General features: G+C 42.7%; 1 protein-coding gene across 1 annotated transcript in view; it reads right to left on the bottom strand.

The window, feature by feature from the left end:
- Window positions 1-1,693: 1,693 nt before the first annotated feature.
- The window catches only part of LOC121005506 (deleted in malignant brain tumors 1 protein-like), a 56,846-nt gene continuing 37,195 nt past the window's right edge, over window positions 1,694-21,344 (bottom strand). Inside the window, exons 10-16 of the mRNA XM_040438273.1 lie at window positions 16,641-16,782; window positions 14,853-15,067; window positions 12,720-12,858; window positions 10,138-10,355; window positions 4,995-5,170; window positions 3,196-3,584; window positions 1,694-1,952 (exon numbers count right to left, since the gene is read on the bottom strand). Coding sequence (XP_040294207.1) covers window positions 1,694-1,952; window positions 3,196-3,584; window positions 4,995-5,170; window positions 10,138-10,355; window positions 12,720-12,858; window positions 14,853-15,067; window positions 16,641-16,782 — 1,538 coding nt within the window. The remainder of the gene's footprint in view (window positions 1,953-3,195; window positions 3,585-4,994; window positions 5,171-10,137; window positions 10,356-12,719; window positions 12,859-14,852; window positions 15,068-16,640; window positions 16,783-21,344) is intronic.

The following is a 21,344-nucleotide window of genomic DNA, read 5'->3' as shown; positions in this document are numbered from 1 at the left end:
GCCTTGGCAGTTTTTCTGTCTGGCAGTGGCATTCGTCTAAGTGACACTTTCAGTGAGTGGGCATCGACAAGGAAGGTCTGCTATCGTAAAACAATCCAGAGCTATAAGAGCTATCAGCCCAACACACTCCTGCCAAGTTCCAGGTCCCTCAATAATACCAAGACCTGCACTTCCAACCTCATACTTCTACAAAGATATGTATTATTGTGATGCAGTTTATCTTCCCACTACGTAACCTTTTTGGAGACGGAGGACATCAGTAATATACACGATGCTGTTATGATGGCGGAAGCCATTCCCTATCACTGCGCTGCTCTCCTGGGCGAGCACAGGCACCGCATCTCTTACCCTGCTAAGCATCCTGCTTTGCCAAGGGTCCGGACCCACTTGCTCTCATCTACCACCTGCAGCAAGCCCGGCCACCGGCATTCCTTTAGCCTGCTACTACACCGACCTTCTGGTGCAGGCTGCTGTGACCTGCACTCTCTTTCCCAGTCTTTTTCTTAGTGCGTGTGCATAGTCACTCTCAGAGGCAAGTCCAAATGATTTCCCAGCTTATGGCTGGCTGTCCCTGGGTATATAAGGCACCTACCCTAGTGGAAGGATGCCTAAGCTTTAGGTTCCTAGTCTCTAGTTACCCAGTGAAGGTGTGATTATTTGTTTCACTACCTGTGTACAGAACTTCTGCCTGACTACAAACTCTTGTCACCTGTCCTGTTCAGTGCCACCTGCCCTGACCTTGGACTTGTTTCTCAGATTTGTTTGTACGCAGCCTGCCCTGACCTCAGCCTGTTTTCTTACTATATGTTTTGCCTGATCCCTCAGTACTTCACAATGGTATCTCTGACAAACTACACTGGAACTATCTCGAGATTGTGGCCTGGAGCCAACCCTACAGAGAACTCCTGATCCCCGTATAGGAGTTAAAGTTACTCACTCGATTAATAGGATAGGCTTTAAGAATAACACCTAGCACCTGGACTGTAGCATCAGAGACAGGAGTATGGAGCACTACATAGGACAAAAAAGCTCCACAATGTTTAAAAGGCAATTGACTTTCTGCTCAGGGATCATTTCAGGGCAGACTGGTCTATACAATATGGGTTTCCTACCTTTTATGGGATCAATGGGGGAACATTATGTGTATAAATTTCCCTATACCCCTTGCCTTCATCCACATCCGCTCCCATCTGTAGGTTGAACTTGTTGGACATATGTGGTAACCATACTATGTATCATGCCTGTGATAAATTAGATGGACATGGGGTCTTTTTCTGCCATCATTCTTCTATATTTCTAATACAAATAGTGTGAAGGAAAAGTGGTGGAGTGGTAGAAACATATGTAATCCCAACTCTCATTTCTTTAATAAGTGAAAGAAATAATCTGGTTACTATGGACTGTATCAGTTTCCATTTGCTGTAATTTTGATCAATAACGTATATTAGGAGGTTTGTTCATTACACTAGATAGCTGTATTCCTGTTATAAGAAAACCACATTAAAATAAACAACTTTATATAATTTTTCCATAAGTTCAGTTTAATTTGATTTTCATTCTTTCTACATGACTGAAAATCATCCAAGAGTTCATTGTGTCAAGACATCTTACAATATTAAACTGCAGAAAATGACTCCTCTAAAGAACAGCAAACGTTTATAAACTTTATTTCGCCTTTAGTTGACAATGATTGCTAGTTCAGAAGTTTAACAGGACCAGCAACAGCATGAACATGATTGTGATGATTGTGATGGGACTGCACTGCTCTCTTGTGTCTCGGCTTGCAGCCTTGATTACAGCGTGACCATCTATCGTACTGCTTGCACACAACCAGCTTGCACTGTATATACACATTGGAGTAAAGTTTTAGGAAGCTAAATGCACTGAATCCAAATCTCAATGTTCTTGGTGAGGAGGAAGGAAAGATACGATAATCTGAGACTCTTGGGCACCTGAAATTAAATAAAAAAGCCACATTTATATTTACACAACAGGTTGGACCCCACTCAGTGAAAATTCAATATCCAAGAAGAAGCCATTAAATGACAACTTGACTCATGGATGATGTTACCAGGGATGAAACCTGTATGTGATTTGATGTTATACAATGAGGCGGTTGTCTACAATTAATAATTAATCACGTTTTGGCAAAAACCCAAGACCTACAGGAGAAACAAAGCATTACACAGTTCTTATCTAACTCTATGCTATGCATGGTGATGGGTCCATGACTGGCATGAGAGGTATTTGTACCCCTTATAGACAAATGATCGCGGCTCCTATCTTCATCTCTCATCCTCCATGTTAAGGCTACTTTCACACTTGCGGCAGAGTGATCCAGCAAGCAGTTCTGTCGCCGGAACTGCTTGCCGCGGATCCGGCAAAACGTATGCCAACTGATGGCATACTGATGCATCCTGAACGGATTACTCTCCATTCAGAATGCATGGGGATATACCTGATCAGTTCTTTTCCGGTATAGAGCCCCTGTGACAGAACTCTATGCCGGAAAAGAAAAACGCAAGTGTGAAAGTACCCTAAGTCCTATTGTGTACTTCCATTAGACACCTGTGATTGTAACCTAATAATTTTCAGCATACAATATACAGTATATTATCCCCATATCCACAGACAGTGGCTCGTGGATCTTGTAACTCTTAGGAACCATACAATATACTTGGTGGGTCATTTGGGAAGGAGGAAACAGAGATTCATTTGGGGTTCTGAAATTGCTGGTAATAAATTGTTCATAGTTTTGCAGTATTTCCCAACAGGGTAAATGTGCAGGACCTGTGGACTACAAGGAAAAGTTGAGAAGAGAATTGTAAAGATGAACCTGTATTTGTAATGAGTCCTTCAAAGCAGTAGCAAACTGTAATATCTTGGTGGAGATCCTCATCTGGTCCTCCATAGCAAGAGATGCTCTTTGTGCTCTGGCTAATGAAGGTAAACCATGAGGGCCCCTTTATTAAACCCCTGATATAGTACTGTTTTTTCAAAGCTAGACTTGTCTCCAATTTTTATGGAGTGCCACAAGAACTAGGGAAATCAACTGGAGGGTACCTTGTTTGCACTGAGGAAGCTCACAATATGTGCTATTTACTAACCACAATTTGTACTTCCTTAGAGTTATAGATAGCTACACCAAAGGGAAATTTCATCAATACCCATACCAAAAACAGTGTAATGACTTACCCATTACTTATAAGATAATAAACATTTTCTGACACATCAAAAGGATCAGGAGAAGCCACACACGTATCTAAAAATAAGACCAGGGCAGGATCTGTGGTCTCCAAGGTGGCTTGCAGGTACAAATCTTGATTGAGTCTAACTAAGTATGGATAATTGTTAACTGAATGTATGAAACTTGGAGAGTTGAAGAAGGTTAGGTTGGCTGAATACAGGCCATGTTCAATTAAAGAGTTCTCCATGGTGTCATCAGCTAAATACAAGGAATCTACTAGTGTATCTCGGTACATCTGACATCTCAGAGTGAGACTTAATTTCTTTCTGTGAATTACAACAGCTTTCATAGAGTAAGTAAACAAAGTGTTTATATAGCAGATAGTGTCATTCAGAACCTGATGAGAGAAGAAAATAAGAATATTTGAGACATTTTCCAGCCCAGTACTTTATCACAACCTAACAATATTTATAATTGAAGTGTGATGGTTGAATCCTGAATACATTCAGGGGGATCTCTATGCCTTTTACGACAGATACAATATACCAAGTTTTTTTTAGACTGGTTGTTGATCCAGTGACTTATTCCCCTGAGTATGAGACAATTGCCAACTACTTCATAGAAGTTTTTGCCTTTCTCTGGATCAATACAGTAGGATTGTGGTTTGGAGTTGATGGACCCTTGTCTCTTCCTATCTTGTAAATTAAGTGGCTATTAAATGTTTTCAAAATTGATGGTCTCATAGTCAATTCACTGAAATTGATAATATAGAACACCAAACAAGAAAAAGAAGTCACTGGCTGGTCAGACAATTTAGACCATTGATACATACAATTGTCCTGAAGATAATTAATCACTGTTATACTGTTACATTGAACTATTAGGAATGGGATACGGTGCCCCATCACTCGTGGATTCACCTATAAATACTTGAAGCTGTGGGAGTATCCCCTTAAGTTTTGGTATCTGATGGCACAACTAAGATATTATTTATTAGGGATATTGTAGCCCCCTCTGACGGAGCCTCTGTGTGTGATGGGGAGACGATTGTCTATTGGGACAGCCGGCATCCATTATGTGAGCTCCTAATATCATCAACATCTGTATAAATGGCTTTCCGTGTAGCTTAAAACATTGGATTTATACCAGAGGACCTAATACCTAATCTTCCCATCTGGAAGTATTTGGAGGATCTTGTCCGGGATGCAAGGGACATATCAATTGCCCTGATCATTTGACCACTCAACCTGGAACTACTAATCTGTGGAGCATCTCTTTGTCGGGGTTAATTTCTAGCATCAATTTGAACTATATTTTTAACATGCCTGTCATGTTTATTATATGTTTATTGTGGTGATATAATCCCCTGAGGAACCCTTCAATGGAGGAAACACGTTGGGACACTTGGAGGGGCAGCTTTATTCTTCTGCAACTCCTGTCTTAGAGGATGTTATCTTGCAGACCATTATAGGGCCCCCAAACAGGAAAATTTTGTATCATATGTCTGCAACTTATGTTGGGGATTATGAGTTATATTTATGTGTATGTTTTTGTGTATGATCATGAATCAGTAAAATCACTTTTTTGATACAATTGCAGTTGTGGATGATATTTATTGTGGGTGACCTTTACCCTTTACCCATTTAATTATCTTTGGGACTATTGTATGTATCAATGTTCTAAATTGTCTGACACTCCCAGTGACTTCTTGATGGCCTCGTAGACAATACAATTTCTAAGACGTTTAGAGAAGAGTGAACAATACATTGTGGAAGAGCTGTCTTTCTTTGTCTACCGGTTTTATTACCTGTTTAAGTGTTTGACATCTCTGATAAGGAATGTGAAACTCCAACCAGCCTGAAAGATTCTGGGGGCGGCACTGGGGATCATTAAGGAAAATATTATTCGAAGAGTAACCCAAGGACTCCAGATACCGTGAAGAAATTCGAGCTTTCATGTAGTCAGAATGGCAGGAGAGAGTTACTACAAAATGTAAAAAAAAATAATGGGTTTATTTTAACTTATCATTGCACAAATATATAACCATTCAACAACTGACACCAGGTTGGAAAACATTCAGATTCCCCTGTGTATATAGGATATTCATAAGTAGTCCTAATAATTCACACTTTTGTCATGTTGATTAGCCAATCAATGTTGTACTTCCCAGCAGCAGTTGTCACCAGACCTTCCTAGTATTTTGAATGATCAATGTACAATAAGTGCAAAGATATTATGTATGTATATCTGAATGTACAGTATGTACTTTACTAAACAGATTTGGGAAAAGCTTTGTGACATCCCCCATGGGAGCTTTAACCACTTAAGGACCACAGGTTTATACCCCCCTAGTGACCAGGCCCTTTTTTCCAAATCGGCACTCCACAACTTTAGCGGTTTATTGCTCGGTCATGCAACTTACCACCCAAATGAATTTTACCTCCTTTTCTTCTCACTAATAGAGCTTTCATTTGGTGGTATTTCATTGCTGCTGACATTTTTACTTTTTTGTTATTAATCGAAATTTAACGATTTTTTTTTTGCAAAAAAATGACATTTTTCACTTTCAGTTGTAAAATTTTGCAAAGAAAACGACATCCATATATAAATTTTTCTCTAAATTTATTGTTCTACATGTCTTTGATAAAAAAAAAATGTTTGGGTAAAAAAAAAAAATGGTTTAGGTAAAAGTTATAGCATTTACAAACTATGGTACAAAAATGTGAATTTCCGCTTTTTGAAGCAGCTCTGACTTTCTGAGCACCTGTCATATTTCCTGAGGTTCTACAATCGCCAGACAGTACAAACACCCCCCAAATGACCCCATTTCGGAAAGTACACACCCTAAGGTATTCGCTGATGGGCATAGTGAGTTCATAGACCTTTTTATTTTTTGTCACAAGTTAGCGGAAAATGATGATTTTTTTTTTTTCTTACAAAGTCTCATATTCCACTAACTTGTGACAAAAAATAAAAACTTCCATGAACTCACTATGCCCATCACGAAATACCTGGGGGTGTCTTCTTTCCAAAATGGGGTCACTTGTGGGGTAGTTATACTGCCCTGGCATTTTAGGGGCCCGAATGCGTGAGAAGTAGTTTGAAATCAAAATCTGTAAAAAATGGCCGGTGAAATCTGAAAGGTGCTCTTTGGAATGTTGCCCCCTTTGCCCACCTAGGCTGCAAAAAAGTGTCACACATCTGGTATCCCCGTACTCAGGAGAAGTTGGGCAATGTGTTTTGGGGTGTCTTTTTACATATACTCATGCTGGGTGAGAGAAATATCTCGGCAAAAGACAACTTTTCCCATTTTTTATACAAAGTTGGCATTTGACCAAGATATTTATCTCACCCAGCATGGGTATATGTAAAATGACACCCACATTGCCCAACTTCTCCTGAGTACGGCGATACCAGATGTGTGACACTTTTTTGCAGCCTAGATGCGCAAAGGGGCCCACATTCCTTTTATGAGGGCATTTTTAGACATTTGGATCCCAGACTTCTTCTCACGCTTTAGGGCCCCTAAAATGCCAGGGCAGTATAAATACCCCACATGTGACCCCATTTTGGAAAGAAGACACCCCAAGGTATTCAATGAGGGGCATGGCGAGTTCATAGAAATTTATTTTTCTCTCACAAAGTCTCCCTTTCCGCTAACTTGGGACAAAAATTTCAATCTTTCATGGACTCAATATGCCCCTCACGGAATACCTTGGGGTGTCTTCTTTCCGAAATGGGGTCACATGTGGGGTATTTATACTGCCCTGGCATTCTAGGGGCCCTAAAGCGTGAGAAGAAGTCTGGAATATAAATGTCTAAAAAATTTTACGCATTTGGATTCCGTGAGGGGTATAGTGAGTTCATGTGAATTTTATTTTTTGACACAAGTTAGTGGAATATGAGACTTTGTAAGAAAAAAAAAAATAATTTCCGCTAACTTGGGCCAAAAAAATGTCTAAATGGAGCCTTACAGGGGGGTGATCAATGACAGGGGGGTGATCAATGACAGGGGGGTGATCAGAGAGTCTATATGGGGTGATCACCCCCCTGTCATTGATCACCCCCCTATAAGGCTCCATTCAGATGTCCGTATGTGTTTTGCGGATCTGATCCATGTATCCGTGGATCCGTAAAAAACATACGGACATCTGAATGCAGCCTTACAGGGGAGTAATCAATGACAGGGGGGTGATCAATGACAGGGGGGTGATCAGGGAGTCTATATGGGGTGATCACCCCCCTGTCATTGATCACCCCCCTATAGGGCTCCATTCAGATGTCTGTATGTGTTTTGCGGATCCGATCCATGTATCCGTGGATCCGTAAAAAACATACGGACATCTGAATGGAGCCTTACAGGGGGGTGATCAATGACAAGGGGGTGATCAGGGAGTCTATATGGGATGATCACCCCCCTGTAAGGCTCAATTCAGACGTCTGTATGTGTTTTGCGGATCCGATCCATGTATCCGTGGATCCGTAAAAAACATACGGACATCTGAATGCAGCCTTACAGGGGAGTGATCAATGACAGGGGGGTGATCAATGACAGGGGGGTGATCAGGGAGTCTATATGGGGTGATCACCCCCGTCATTGATCACCCCGCTGTAAGGCTCCATTCAGACGTCCGTATGTGTTTTGCGGATCCGATCCATGTATCAGTGGATCCGTAAAAATCATGCGGATGTCTGAATGGAGCCTTACAAGGGGGTGATCAAAGACAGGGAGGTGATCAATGACAGGGGGGTGATCAGGGAGTCTATATGGGGTGATCAGGGGTGAATAAGGGGTTAATAAGTGACAGGGGGGGTGTAGTGTAGTGTGGTGTTTGGTGCTACATATTACTGAGCTACCTGTGTCCTCTGGTGGTCGATCCAAACAAAAGGGACCACCAGAGGACCAGGTAGCAGGTATATTAGACGCTGTTATCAAAACAGCGTCTAATATACCTGTTAGGGGTTAAAAAAATCACATCTCCAGCCTGCCAGCGAACGATCGCCGCTGGCAGGCTGGAGATCCACTCGCTTACCTCCCGATCCTGTGAACGCGCGCGCCTGTGTGCGCGCGTTCACAGGAAATCTCGGCTCGCGCGAGATGACGCCAAACGGCGTTAGTGTGACCTGGGAGAGCTGCCGCGATGATGCCTTTCGGCGTTAGCGTGGCGGCAAGTGGTTAACACAATGGTGTACCTAGGGTAGGCTGGGATAGGCATGTGCCCTGGGTGTTGGACGTCATGGTGGGTGATAACAAACCATTCAGCAAATTTAGATACAAGAGTAGGAACAGAATTTTTACCTTGGGCAAAGGAAAGCACAGCTACTACTACCTCTATAAACAGACATACCTGATACACACGGTAGCTAATGTATGTACAGTCGTGGCCAAAAGTTTTGAGAATGACACAAATATTAGTTTTCACAAAGTTTGCTGCTAAACTGCTTTTAGATCTTTGTTTCAGTTGCTTCTGTGATGTAGTGAAATATAATTACACGCACTTCATACGTTTCAAAGGCTTTTATCGACAATTACATGACATTTATGCAAAGAGTCAGTATTTGCAGTGTTGGCCCTTCTTTTTCAGGACCTCTGCAATTCGACTGGGCATGCTCTCAATCAACTTCTGGGCCAATTCCTGACTGATAGCAACCCATTCTTTCATAATCACTTCTTGGAGTTTGTCAGAATTAGTGGGTTTTTGTTTCTCCACCCGCCTCTAGAGGATTGACCACAAGTTCTCAATGGCATTAAGATCTGGGGATTTTCCAGGCTATGGACCCAAAATGTCAACGTTTTGGTCCCCGAGCCACTTAGTTATCACTTTTGCCTTATGGCATGGTGCTCCTTCATGCTGGAAAATGCATTGTTCTTCACCAAACTGTTGTTGGATTGTTGGAAGAAGTTGCTGTTGGAGGGTGTTTTGGTACCATTCTTTATTCATGGCTGTGTTTTTGGGCAAAATTGTGAGTGAGCCCACTCCTTTGGATGAGAAGCAACCCCACACATGAATGGTCTCAGGATGCTTTATTGTTGGCATGACACAGGACTGAGGGTAGCGCTCACCTTTTCTTCTCTGGACAAGCCTTTTTCCAGATGCCCCAAACAATCGGAAAAAGGCTTCATCGGAGAATATGACTTTGCCCCAGTCCTCAGCAGTCCATTCACGATACTTTCTACAGCTCTGCACTGGTGGCACTCCGATCCCGCAGCTGAATCCTCTTTAAGAGACGATCCTGGAGCTTGCTGGACTTTCTTGGACGCCCTGAAGCCTTCTTAACAAGAATTGAACCTCTTTCCTTGAAGTTCTTGATGATCCTATAAATTGTTGATTGAGGTGCAATCTTAGTAGCCACAATATCCTTGCCTGTGAAGCCATTTTTATGCAACGCAATAATGGCTGCACGCGTTTCTTTGCAGGTCACCATGGTTAACAATGGAAGAACAATGATTTCAAGCATCACCCTCCTTTTAACATGTCAAGTCTGCCATTTTAACCCAATCAGCCTGACATAATGATCTCCAGCCTTGTGCTCGTCAACATTCTCACCTGAGTTAACAAGACGATTACTGAAATGATCTCAGCAGGTCCTTTAATGACAGCAATGAAATGCAGTGGTAAGGCTTTTTGGGGATTAAGTTCATTTTCATGGCAAAGAAGGACTATGCAATTCATCTGATCACTCTTCATAACATTCTGGAGTATATGCAAATTGCTATTATAAAAACTTAAGCAGCAACTTTTCCAATATTTATGTAATTCTCAAAACTTTTGGCCATGACTGTATATAGGTTGCATTAGAGAGAGTTTTTTTCCTTCTGGAGTAGAGTCATTTTTCAAACCTTACCAATTGCATTGCCTGTAAGACTCCCTACAACAGATCTCCACAAGGAAAAAACTACCTTCCAACAGCTATAGTTTAGGAGAAACTGTTCTTTATCTTAAAATTACCATCTGAGTTGTTTTGGAAGACAGTATAGTATGAAACAGAGAATTCCAGGCCCATGTCAGTATCATCACGGCGTTTGGTGTACACAATGCTCATGCTGTTTGATGAGGAGTTAAAATACCGGTCAGTTGTGTCACATAGTTCTCCAAGTAACGGTGAGTCTGGTGTCCCATCGTAGACCGATAAAGAAAAGGATCGGCAAGATAGGGAATCTTTCATTCTGAACATGAATATGACAAAAAAGCAAATTATCAGTGTTCAGTGGCAGAAAACTTTTGTTTTGCAATAAGGGGAGGGGGGGGTTGGCAAAGTCCTCCACTTGGCCGGACCTATAAAGTCAAGCTTACATACTTGCCGATGCTGGCTTCCCGCTTGTACTCCAGCCTATGATGCTCCACTGGACTCCCACGTTGTAAACATCCAGTTTGACATCACCTGCAGCCAATCACTGGCTCCCCTTACGTTGTGACAAAGGGATCCAGGCTCCTCCACGACCATTAATTGGCTGCACCGATGTCAAACCAGATGTTTTCAGCGATGGAGCCCAGCGGAGCAGCCCAAGCCTGGAAGAGAAGGAGCGAAGTTGCCAGTGCCGGGAAGCTGGTAAGTAAACTTCCCTTTATAGGGACCAACCGTTTAAGGTGGTAAATCAATACTGTTATAATAACATAACTTTGTTAAAGTGCAAAATAGAAATCAAAATGTTAAGCCAATAGCAGAAAATGATGATACAGTGGTGCAAAATTACTAAACCTATAGACTAGACTGGTTGTCTAGACCTGCACCAGATTTATGACAGTAGCTCAGGCTGGAGGATAAATCTGGTGCAGGGATAAATGCTTTTCTCTGACTCTATACCAACTATTGGTTGGCGAGAGCATTGTAAACTAGAAAGACAAAAATATGAATAAAATTACTGCTAAACCAAAAATATAAATTATAAAATGTGTTCAAACAAAAATGCCTCCAAAAAAAGAAAAATCATAGGGCCAGATTTATCATTAGCTCAAGTCAGAATAATGGAGTGGAAAAGTCGCAAAAAAATGCGCAACCGCTAAAACTGCGCACAAATTTGCGACTTTTTTCTGCTCTGCACTATGCTCGCCAGTTTTCTGAAAGTGGGCGTGTTTTCTTATGTAAATGAATCTCTAGACAGATTTACTATTGGGACTATTTAAAAAGTCGCAAAAAAGTCGCAAAAAAATGCGCAATTTCACTCCAGTGAGGACTATGCTTATCTTATGAGACTTTTTAATAGAACATGCGACTTTTTCGTAAAACGTGCAACTTTTTCATAAAGATGTGCTACTTTTGTAAAGCTGCTTACTGACGGATAAACTGCTACCGTCAAACCACATTTATTACAGTCTTAAAGGGCCGATCATAAATCTGACTTGGCTAAAACTGACTTTAGCCATATGTGAAAGTGGAGTGAGCTGTCAGAGTCATGATAAATCTGGCCCATAGTGTACAGGAAGGGTAACTTTTTGGACACATCGATAGTGCTCAAGAAATCATGGCCAAAAGACCCTCAGCAAATAGGGTTGTCCCATTTTTCAAACTAGAACCTGGATCAGAATACTTTTATAATTGTTGTAATTGCATGTACCAGTGATTAAATATTTAGTACAACCGCTGAGTTATTCACTGAAATGTATCTGTACAGCGCCACCTGCTGTTTGCTCTTTTTCTAATTTCTCTGTCCCGCTCACTGAAATGGAAGCACATGCTCAGTCTCATCCTTCAATTGCCACCAGCTGCAGTACAAAGCATACGCCCCCTGAGAGAGTGCACGCCGCTAAGCCACCAGCTTGAAATAAATCTAGCAGAGCAGTTGGAGCAATGAATGGGAAGATCTCTGGATCCACGTGAGGTACAGGGCTGGTTCTACATTTATTACAAAGAGATTGTCATGTACTATATGATTTTCATTTTTTACATTATTCATGGGATAACCCCTTTAATTTACACTGGCCAAATATCATTAGGATGGCACAGAAAGATAGATGCAAATTGTGCTGAAATGTGGCAGTGAAAAGGATGTAAGAGGAGGCTCCGTCCATTAATGCATGGCTATGCAAAGCTTAGGTATTTAGAAGAAATGACTCATTAAATTGGCTGGTTAAAGTGGTTTACTTTTTACAAAGTCTTTGTAATACGAGTCCTTTAATTAAAAGATGAGGACAGTTGCTGCTCAGAACCCCAGCTGTAATCAGTTTTTGAATTCAGAAGCAAGAGTTCAATTCCCCAGTACTGCCACCACAGGAGAAGTGAAGCATTACACATTCCCAATTGAAACGAGCATGCTTTCAGTGTAAAGCAGACATGTTCCAAGTTCTTCAAGTGACCTCTCCATACTAATTCAGAATTTTTTCTCCACTTTGATTGTAATGGCAGCGCCCCCGTTGCTACTAGAGGCTCATTTGTATATATTAATGCTTCATATTTCTCAGTAATGCGCACACATAGGAACATGGGACCAACACAGATGCCTTCAGCTGCCAAGCGCACATGTAACAGGTCAGCCGGGGTCATAGGTACAGATGCCCTTTATGGCATTCTACATTAATATTCAAACACTTACTGGAAATTTGAAAAATGAAGATGAATCTTGTAATTGCTGCTAACACTGATGTACCAGACACAGTAGTCAGAATCTGGAGAAGCACTTCGGGTTGATTGAAATTCTCCTTGTAAACCCGTCATGATGTCTCCACATTTCTCTGCAAATTGAATGTATAATCTTTTAAAGTATGCATTATACTGTATATTATAATTGCCATTCAATAAACCTGCAAGTGCACAACATCTTAGACACCTTCACGGTTTTCTTCATTCTAGAAGTCCTTAATATGCTCAGCAGAGGCTTAAAGGGGTATTCCAATCTGAAGCATTTATGTTTTAAAATAAGTATCCTGCATCTCACCATCTACAACACTCTCAGATTACAGCCAGTCATTTAGTCTGGATAAGGCCTCATGCACACGACAGTATTTTTTCACGGTCCGCAAAATGGGGTTCCGTTGTTCCGTGATCCGTTTCCGTTTTTTGTTTCCGTGTGTCTTCCTTGATTTTTGGAGGATCACCAGACATGAGAAGTGAAAAAAAAATCGAAGTCAAGTTTGCCTTGCAAATGATAGGAAAAAAACGGACACGGATCACGGACGCAGATGACAATCTTGTGTGCCTCCGTGTTTTTTCACGGACCCATTGACTTGAATGGGTCCGCAAACCGTTGTCCGTGAAAAAAATAGGACAGGTCATATTTTTTTGACGGACTGGAAACACGGATCACGGACGCGGATGACAAACGGTGCATTATCCGAGTTTTAAACGGACCCATTGAAAGTCAATGGGTCCACAGAAAATCACGGAAAACGGAACAACGGACACGGAACCCAACAACGGTCGTGTGCATGAGGCCTTACTGTCTGGACTGCATTGTGATTGTCTGATAGCTGATGATACAGTGCTGTCTGTATGAGCAGTCTACAGACCACGAGGAATGATGACCCCTTCACTGTCCTAGCCCACCAAGCATGTTCTCATTTCCCCTTTTCACTTCGCTAACCAACGATGTATTGTACTATTAATCATATCACTGCTCTAATCCAGCAACGATGTCATTATTCACACCCTCACTTCGCAAGTCCCCCACGGATGTCACCATTAACCCCTTTTTCTGCATTAGACCATCAAAGATGTTACCATGCATCTCATCCGCTACCCTAGACTCTCAGGAATATTACCATGTTAAAGGGGAAAGAAATGATGACACTTATTCCTTATCCTAAATATGAGTAAGTGGAAGCTCTTCTTGCAGATGGAAGCCCACATGCTGTTTTCCACAGGGGGCCTCAGTTGTCTATGTTGATCCCAGCTCTAGATGGAATAGGACTCTCAATGTCTCCTTCTTGTAGGAAGGGTTTGAGAAGTTTTCAAGTCCTTATGGGATTAAAAACCATCTGCTTTCATTGGAGTTTGGATACTCTACTGGGAATATGCATCAGACTCAGGACAACTTGTCCCTCTTTGGGATCATTCACTGTTTGTTTTTTTAAATGATATGGTCCTCCCTTCAAACCCTTGAAGGAAATCACTTTGGCTAAACATGTAGAAAAAAAGCAAATGAGCTGCTGAGAGCCTAATATTTCACCCAGAATAGGTCATGCTGAGATTTATACCATCATTAAGCCTAAAGGGTTTCTTCTCTTGTCAGTAGTAATCATTTCCAGGCCTCCAGTCTGACAGCTCTTCTAAAGATAATTCTGCCAGGGGACTCTATGTGGCACTGCTAATGGGTGCCCTCTTTTTAAAGGGAACCTGTCACCGGTATTTTGTGTATAGAGCTGAGGACATGGGTTGCTAGATGGCCGCTAGCACATCCGCAATACCCAGTCCCCATAGCTCTGTGTGCTTTTATTGTGTAAGAAAAACGATTTAATACATATGCAAATTAACCTGAGATGAGTCCTGTCCCTGAGGGGAGTCAGGGACAGGACTCATCTCAGTTTAATTTGCATATCTATGAAATCGTTTTTTTTTTTTTTAACACAATAAAAGCACACAGAGCTATGGGGACTGGGTATTGCGGATGAGCTAGCAGTGATCTAGCAAACCATGTCCTCAGCTCTATACACAAAATCCCGGTGACAGGTTCCCTTGAAGCAATATTAATGAGGCATGTTATTTCTCAATTGCTACATGAAATTATTACCTGACATTGAATTTGTTGCAGTCAATGTATTATAGTTAGCTTCAAAACCGGTATTTTGTATGGATCCATCAGTTATGAAGACAATGGTCATTACATTTGATGATGAACGAAAGGTGCGGTTTATTGAGTGGCAAATTCTTTGGAGTAGAGAACTTCCAGGAGGTCCATCATATATGGTCACAGAATCATATCTACAATCTCCATAACTTTCTAGGCTGTTAAAATAATTCACCAAAACAGTAATAAGGACAAGTATACAGGCAGTCAATCCCCTTCCTAGCAATACACATCCACTGTGTTTTATGACCTAGAGACCTATTAAAATATTCTGCATGAGATCAAAAATGCTCCTTGTGGTAAAAAAAATAAATCTGAGGCTTATTAGAAGAAACAGAAAGAATGACAATAGACAGTTATGAGGATAACAGTGGAACCAATTTAATGGGGATGCAGTTAGGAAGTTATACTTGGGGCCTCACATTGTACATTAGAACACCGTTAATAATGCCAAAACAGCAGGTGATGACAAATGTTAATGCTTAAAGGACATCTGTCAGCTGGATCAACCCTATCAAACCAGGCATAGGGCCTGGTAGGGTCGACCCCACAGATTAAAATAATACCTGTCTTGTAAAAATCCATTGTGGTGTTCCAAAGAAAAATGACTTTTATTCTTTATGCAAATGAAAATGTCAGTGCAACAAGGGGTGGGGCCTAGCCGCTCAGTGCTCCTCCGACTTCCAGTTCTGGCCACGCCCCTCTGTTCACTGCAGCTCACACTTACATGAAGAATAAAGCTTTTTATCTAGGGAATGCAACAACCAATCTGCACAAGATAGGTATCATTTTAATCAGTACGATCAACTCTATCACGAAGTATGAATGGTTTAATGGTATTGATTCAGGTGCAGGTGCACTTTAACCGACACTTACCTTATTCTGGGAAAGTTGATTTCTATGACAGTATTTGGTGCTGAGCGGATTTCCCATGTACAGTGACTGTTGAGAGGATAATAGCTGGATAGAATGGGCTAGTGATACTGCCATAACTTTCAGTCAATATTCCTCCACAATTGTCAAATCTTTCTGGAAGAACAAAAATATATTGAATTTAATTAACCATAAAAAATATGGGGTCCAGCAGAAAACCGGTGGTTGGAAGGGAAGAGGGAAGCCCATGCTTTACCTCCAGCCCCCTAAGCCTGACCTCCAAAGCCTTCATGTATTCCCCTATCTACTACCAAGACTATGACATTTCTGTAAGATGTTTGAAGAAGTGAGCATTGTATTGGGCTGTATTGTAGGAGGTTGTTGGTGTGATTGTTATGGGGGCACTGTGACTGTGTCACTGTTTGCAGGCCTCATGTGACCTGTATGGAACTATATGGTGCTGTATGAACCATTTACCTATCATCAGCTTCAGCTAATATAATATGGGTTCCAGTTCACGTGATCTGTATCATGGACGGGTCTTCATTAATGCCCAGAACAATTATTAAGAAGATATTCATGCAGCCACATGTCTGACATTTTTAAATGTGAAGAAGCGGACTTAATTTGTTATTTTTCTTGTATTGTCATATAATAAAATGAGAGCATTTACATGTAAAGAGGCCATGCAATCATGTAGATAGGGCAACAAGTCGTTCACTGTACAATAAAATACACAAATAAATGTGTGCCTGAAATTATTGTATGTCTCGGCTATATTCCCTTGACAAATCCCAAAGCTTGTTGGAAAGTCGGATTTTGACTCATTGGGAGCCACTTCCAAAAGATGGCACTAACGAGATGCTTGTCTTCCTTGGGAGATAGATCTTTGCAGAGTCATACTGTAATTTGACCACTAGAGGGAACACATTGCAAAGGACAAATCTCACAAGGAAAACAAAACCTGCCATAGACTTGTTTAGGTCCAGGGTGTAACTTACTGCAGAATAATTCAATGTATTAAGTGACACAACTTAACAGGTAATTTGGTATTGTAATGATGACTCCATATGTGCTATTGGAGCATAATGATTTCATTGAGGAAGGTCCCGATCGTTCTGTGGCAAAGACCATAGACCGCAGCAGCGGACAAGAAGAGAGAAGGGAGACGGCAGGTATACACTGAGTGCACCGTCTCCTCATACAGCTGATCGGCGGGGTGCTGGCAATCAGACCCCCGCCAATCTGATATTGATGATGACCTCTCCTGAGGATAGACCATCAATAGTAAAAGCCCGGACAACCATGTAAGAAAGCTGCTAACAAGGTGTACGGGTGATAAATGCCTCTGGCTGCTTTTCTGTGTATGCCCCTAATATTGTAGTACTCTAATTTATTGTTGTCATTTATTAAAAAGAAATACATCTGTATTTCTGGCGCAGATTGCGGCACAAAGGTCCTTTATGTCGCAATCTGTGACTTTTCCCCGCTCACGCCAGGTGTAAAAAAGTGGGCGTGTTGTGGGTGGAGGAGGGGACAGGACAACAGGTCAGTCTCATTTCCAAACTTCTACACCTGTTTTAGGAAAGTGTATTAAATTTAGAAGCGGATGTGGATCCGCTGAAGTTATGTAGAGGCCTGTCTTAATAAATGTGCCCCAATGTTTTTAGATACCAATCCCATTAATGCGCTACTTAGTATAAAGTGGTATCCCATACAATATCTGCAAAAATGGAAAAAAAAGATTTTTCTTTTAAAACTTTATCACTTAATAAATTCTTTATATTCTCAAATCTTTGTTTTAGTTCTTTAAAAAAAATAATATGATACCTGGAAAATAAACTTTAAAAATCCTAAGGGACAGGCCAAACTTTAAAGGGCTTTTCCAAGAGTTTTTTTTTTTTACTGATCATCTATCCTCTGGATAGGTCATCAGTATCTGATCGGTGAGGGTCCAACACCTGGGATCCCAGCCGATCAGCTGTTTAAGAAGTAGCGCCGCAGCCTTCCCTCAGCTTTCCCCTAGGCCAGGGGTGGCCAACCCGCGGCTCGCGAGCCGCATGCGGCTCATCGGACCTTTACATGCGGCTCTCAGAGGAGTGCGGTCTCCTCTACATATGCGGCTCGCAGTCGCAGGGGAGCGGGCCAGGGATATCGCAGGTTTCAAAATATTAGCAGCACAGGGGAGAAGGAAGAAGAAAGCAGTCCCCTCCTCCCCCTGTGCTGCTGCCGCTGCCACCAATGAGGATGCAGAGGGGAAGAGGAGGGGAGGGGCTGTTTCCACTGCCACCAATGAAGTTATCTCACTCATTTATTCAAATACAGGAGGCGGGTTCTGGCTGCAGAATCATATAGCCCGCACCTGAGGGGTTAAGTGCCGGGGAACGCAGCATAGAGGCCAGGTGTCGGCTATGTGATTCTGCCGGCACCCGCCTCCTGTATCTGTATTAAAAGTTGTCATTGGTGGCGCAGTGCACCCCCCCCCCCCCCCCCCCCCCGGCCCCCCCCCCCCCCCCCCCCCCCCCCCCCCCGTTGATACATGCAGGCCCGCGCTCTGACCTGACGCTGTGCACGTCAGGTCACTGTGGAGAGGTCGCCAGTCTTCAGAGCAGCGGCAGCAGAGGTAGGATAAGCCTCCTACACAGTTTTATTTTATTAAAGTACTGATCTGGGGGTCTTATCTGACATGGGGGTAGTATGAGCTCAGATAAGACCCCCAAATCCTCATCAAACCCACAAAATAAGTCTCCCCAGTGCTCACATAAGACACAAAAAATCAGACACCCCATGCTCACATCTCTCCTATGTCAAATAGCCTCTGAGCATGGGGCGGTCATCTGATAATAAGGCGGTCATCTGAGCATGGGGCATCATCTGAGCATGGGGTGTCATGTGAGCATGGGGTGTCATCTGAGCATGGGGTGTCATCTTAACATAGGGCGGTCATCTGAGCATGGGGTGTCATCTGATAATAAGGCGGTCATCTGAGCATAGGGTGGTCATCTGAGCATGGGGCGTCATCTGATAATAAGGCGGTCATCTGAGCATGGGGCGTCATCTGAGCATGGGGTGTCATCTGAGCATGGGGTGTCATCTGAGCATGGGGTGTCATTGAGCATGGGGTGTCATCTTAACATAGGGCGGTCATCTGAGCATGCGGCGTCATCTGAGCATGGGGTGTCATCTGAGCATGGGGTGTCATCTGAGCATGGGGCGTCATCTTAACATAGGGCGGTCATCTGAGCATGGGGTGTCATCTGATAATAAGGCGGTCATCTGAGCATAGGGTGGTCATCTGAGCATGGGGCGTCATCGGATAATAAGGCGATCATTCTGAGCATGGGGCGTCATCTGAGCATGGGGTGTCATCTGAGCATGGGGTGTCATCTGAGCATGGGGTGTCATCTGAGCATGGGGCGTCATCTGATAATAAGGCGGTCATCTGAGCATGGGGTGTCATCTGAGCATGGGGTGTCATCTGAGCATGGGTGTCATCTGAGCATGGGGTGTCATCTGAGCATGGGGCGTCATCTGATAATAAGGCGGTCATCTGAGCATAGGGCGGTCATCTGAGCATGGGGTGTCATCTGAGCATGGGGTGTCATCTGAGCATGGGGCGTCATCTGATAATAAGCCAGTCATCTGAGCATGGGGCGTCATCTGAGCATGGGGCGTCATCTAAGCATGGGGCGTCATCTAAGCATGGGGCGTCATTGAGCATGAGGCGTCATTTGAGCATGGGGGCGTCATTTGAGCATGGGGCGTCATTTGAGCATGGGGCGTCATTTGAGCATGGGGCGTCATTTGAGCATGGGGCGTCATCTGAGCATGGGGCGTCATCTGAGCATGGGGAGGTCATCTGTGCATAAGGGTGTCATCTGAGCATGGGGCGGTCATCTGTGCATAAGGGTGTCATCTGAGCATGGGCAGTCATCTGAGCATGGGCGGTCATCTGAGAAATCTTGAAACACATTGTGAAAAACAAAGATTGCCAGAAGTCTCACTAAAGCTGTCTACACTACAGGTAGGAAAGGTGGTTTAAATGCACTTTTAAATGTTTAATAACTCAATTGCAGTAATACTGTCGTGTGCACGCATATTTGTGTAAACGGATAGCTTGTGGCTCCTGGCAGTCATACGATTTTTTTTTCTGGCTCTTTGTGTCTGTAAGGTTGGCCACCCCTGCCCTAGGCCATGTGACTTCACGCTCATCGGTCACATGGCCAAGGCGCAGGTCAGCCCCATTGAAGTGAATACGGCTGAGCTGCGATATTTAGCACAGCCGCTTTCAAAGTACGGCGCTGTGTTTGGTGAGCTGAGAGAAGACATAGTGCTACCCATAATAATCAGATACTGAGGACCTATCCAGAGGATAAGTCATCAGTAAAAAAAAAAACACCCTTTCACATACACATCTTGAAAGGCGATTCATGTTCTGCAATTATCCTTGTTTAAATCACACTCCAGTCTGATGATCACGGCTAGAGATGAGCGAAGCAAGCTTCATATGCTACATCCGAAGCCGCTTCGCTAAAAATTTTGTTATAATACTGTACGGAGATCCTTTTCTGTACAGAATTAGAATGTATGGGCTCCGATGAGCCGAAGTTAGTTATTCGTGAAGTTGCGCAAGACTTAGTAACATAGTATATAAGGCCGAAAAAAGACATTTGTCCATCCAGTTCGGCCTGTTATCCTGCAAGTTGATCGAGAGGAAGGCAAAAAAAAAAACTGTGAGGTAGAAGCCAATTTTCCCCACTTTAAGAAATAAAAAATTCCTTCCCAACTCCAATCAGGCAATCAGAATAACTCCCTAGATCAACGACCCCTCTCTAGTAGCTATAGCCTGTAATATTATTACACTCCAGAAATACATCCAGGCCCCTCTGGAATTCCTTTATTGTACTCACCATCACCACCTCCTCAGGCAGAGAGTTCCATAGTCTCACTGCTCTTACCGTAAAGAATCCTCTTCTATGTTTGTGTACAAACCTTCTTTCCTCCAGACGCAGAGGATGTCCCCTCGTCACAGTCACAGTCCTGGGGATAAATATATGATGGGAGAGATCTCTGTACTGTCCCCTGATATATTTATACATAGTAATTAGATCTCCCCTCAGTCGTCTTTTTTCTAAAGTGAAAACCCTAATTTTGATAATCTTTCAGGGTACTGTAGTTGCCCCATTCCAGTTATTACTTTAGTTGCCCTCCTCTGGACCCTCTCCAGCTCTGCTATGTCTGCCTTGTTTACAGGAGCCCAGAACTGTACACAGTACTCCATGTGTGGTCTGACTAGCGATTTGTAAAGTGGTAGGACTATGTTCTCATCACGGGCATCTATACCCCTTTTGATGCAACCCATTATCTTATTGGCCTTGGCAGCAGCTGCCTGACACTGGTTTCTACAGCTTAGTTTTCTGTTTATTAAAATTCCTAGGTCCTTTTCCATGTCAGTGTTACCAAGTGTTTTACCATTTAGTATGTACGGGTGACTTGCATTATTCCTTCCCATGTGCATAGCCTTACATTTGTCAGTGTTAAACCTCATCTGCCACTTCTCTG

The sequence above is a fragment of the Bufo bufo genome, chromosome 6 (assembly GCF_905171765.1).
Source record: "Bufo bufo chromosome 6, aBufBuf1.1, whole genome shotgun sequence".
Taxonomy (NCBI): domain Eukaryota; kingdom Metazoa; phylum Chordata; class Amphibia; order Anura; family Bufonidae; genus Bufo; species Bufo bufo.
The sequence above is the reverse complement of the archived record's forward strand: the minus strand, read 5'-3'. Positions and strand labels throughout refer to the sequence as shown.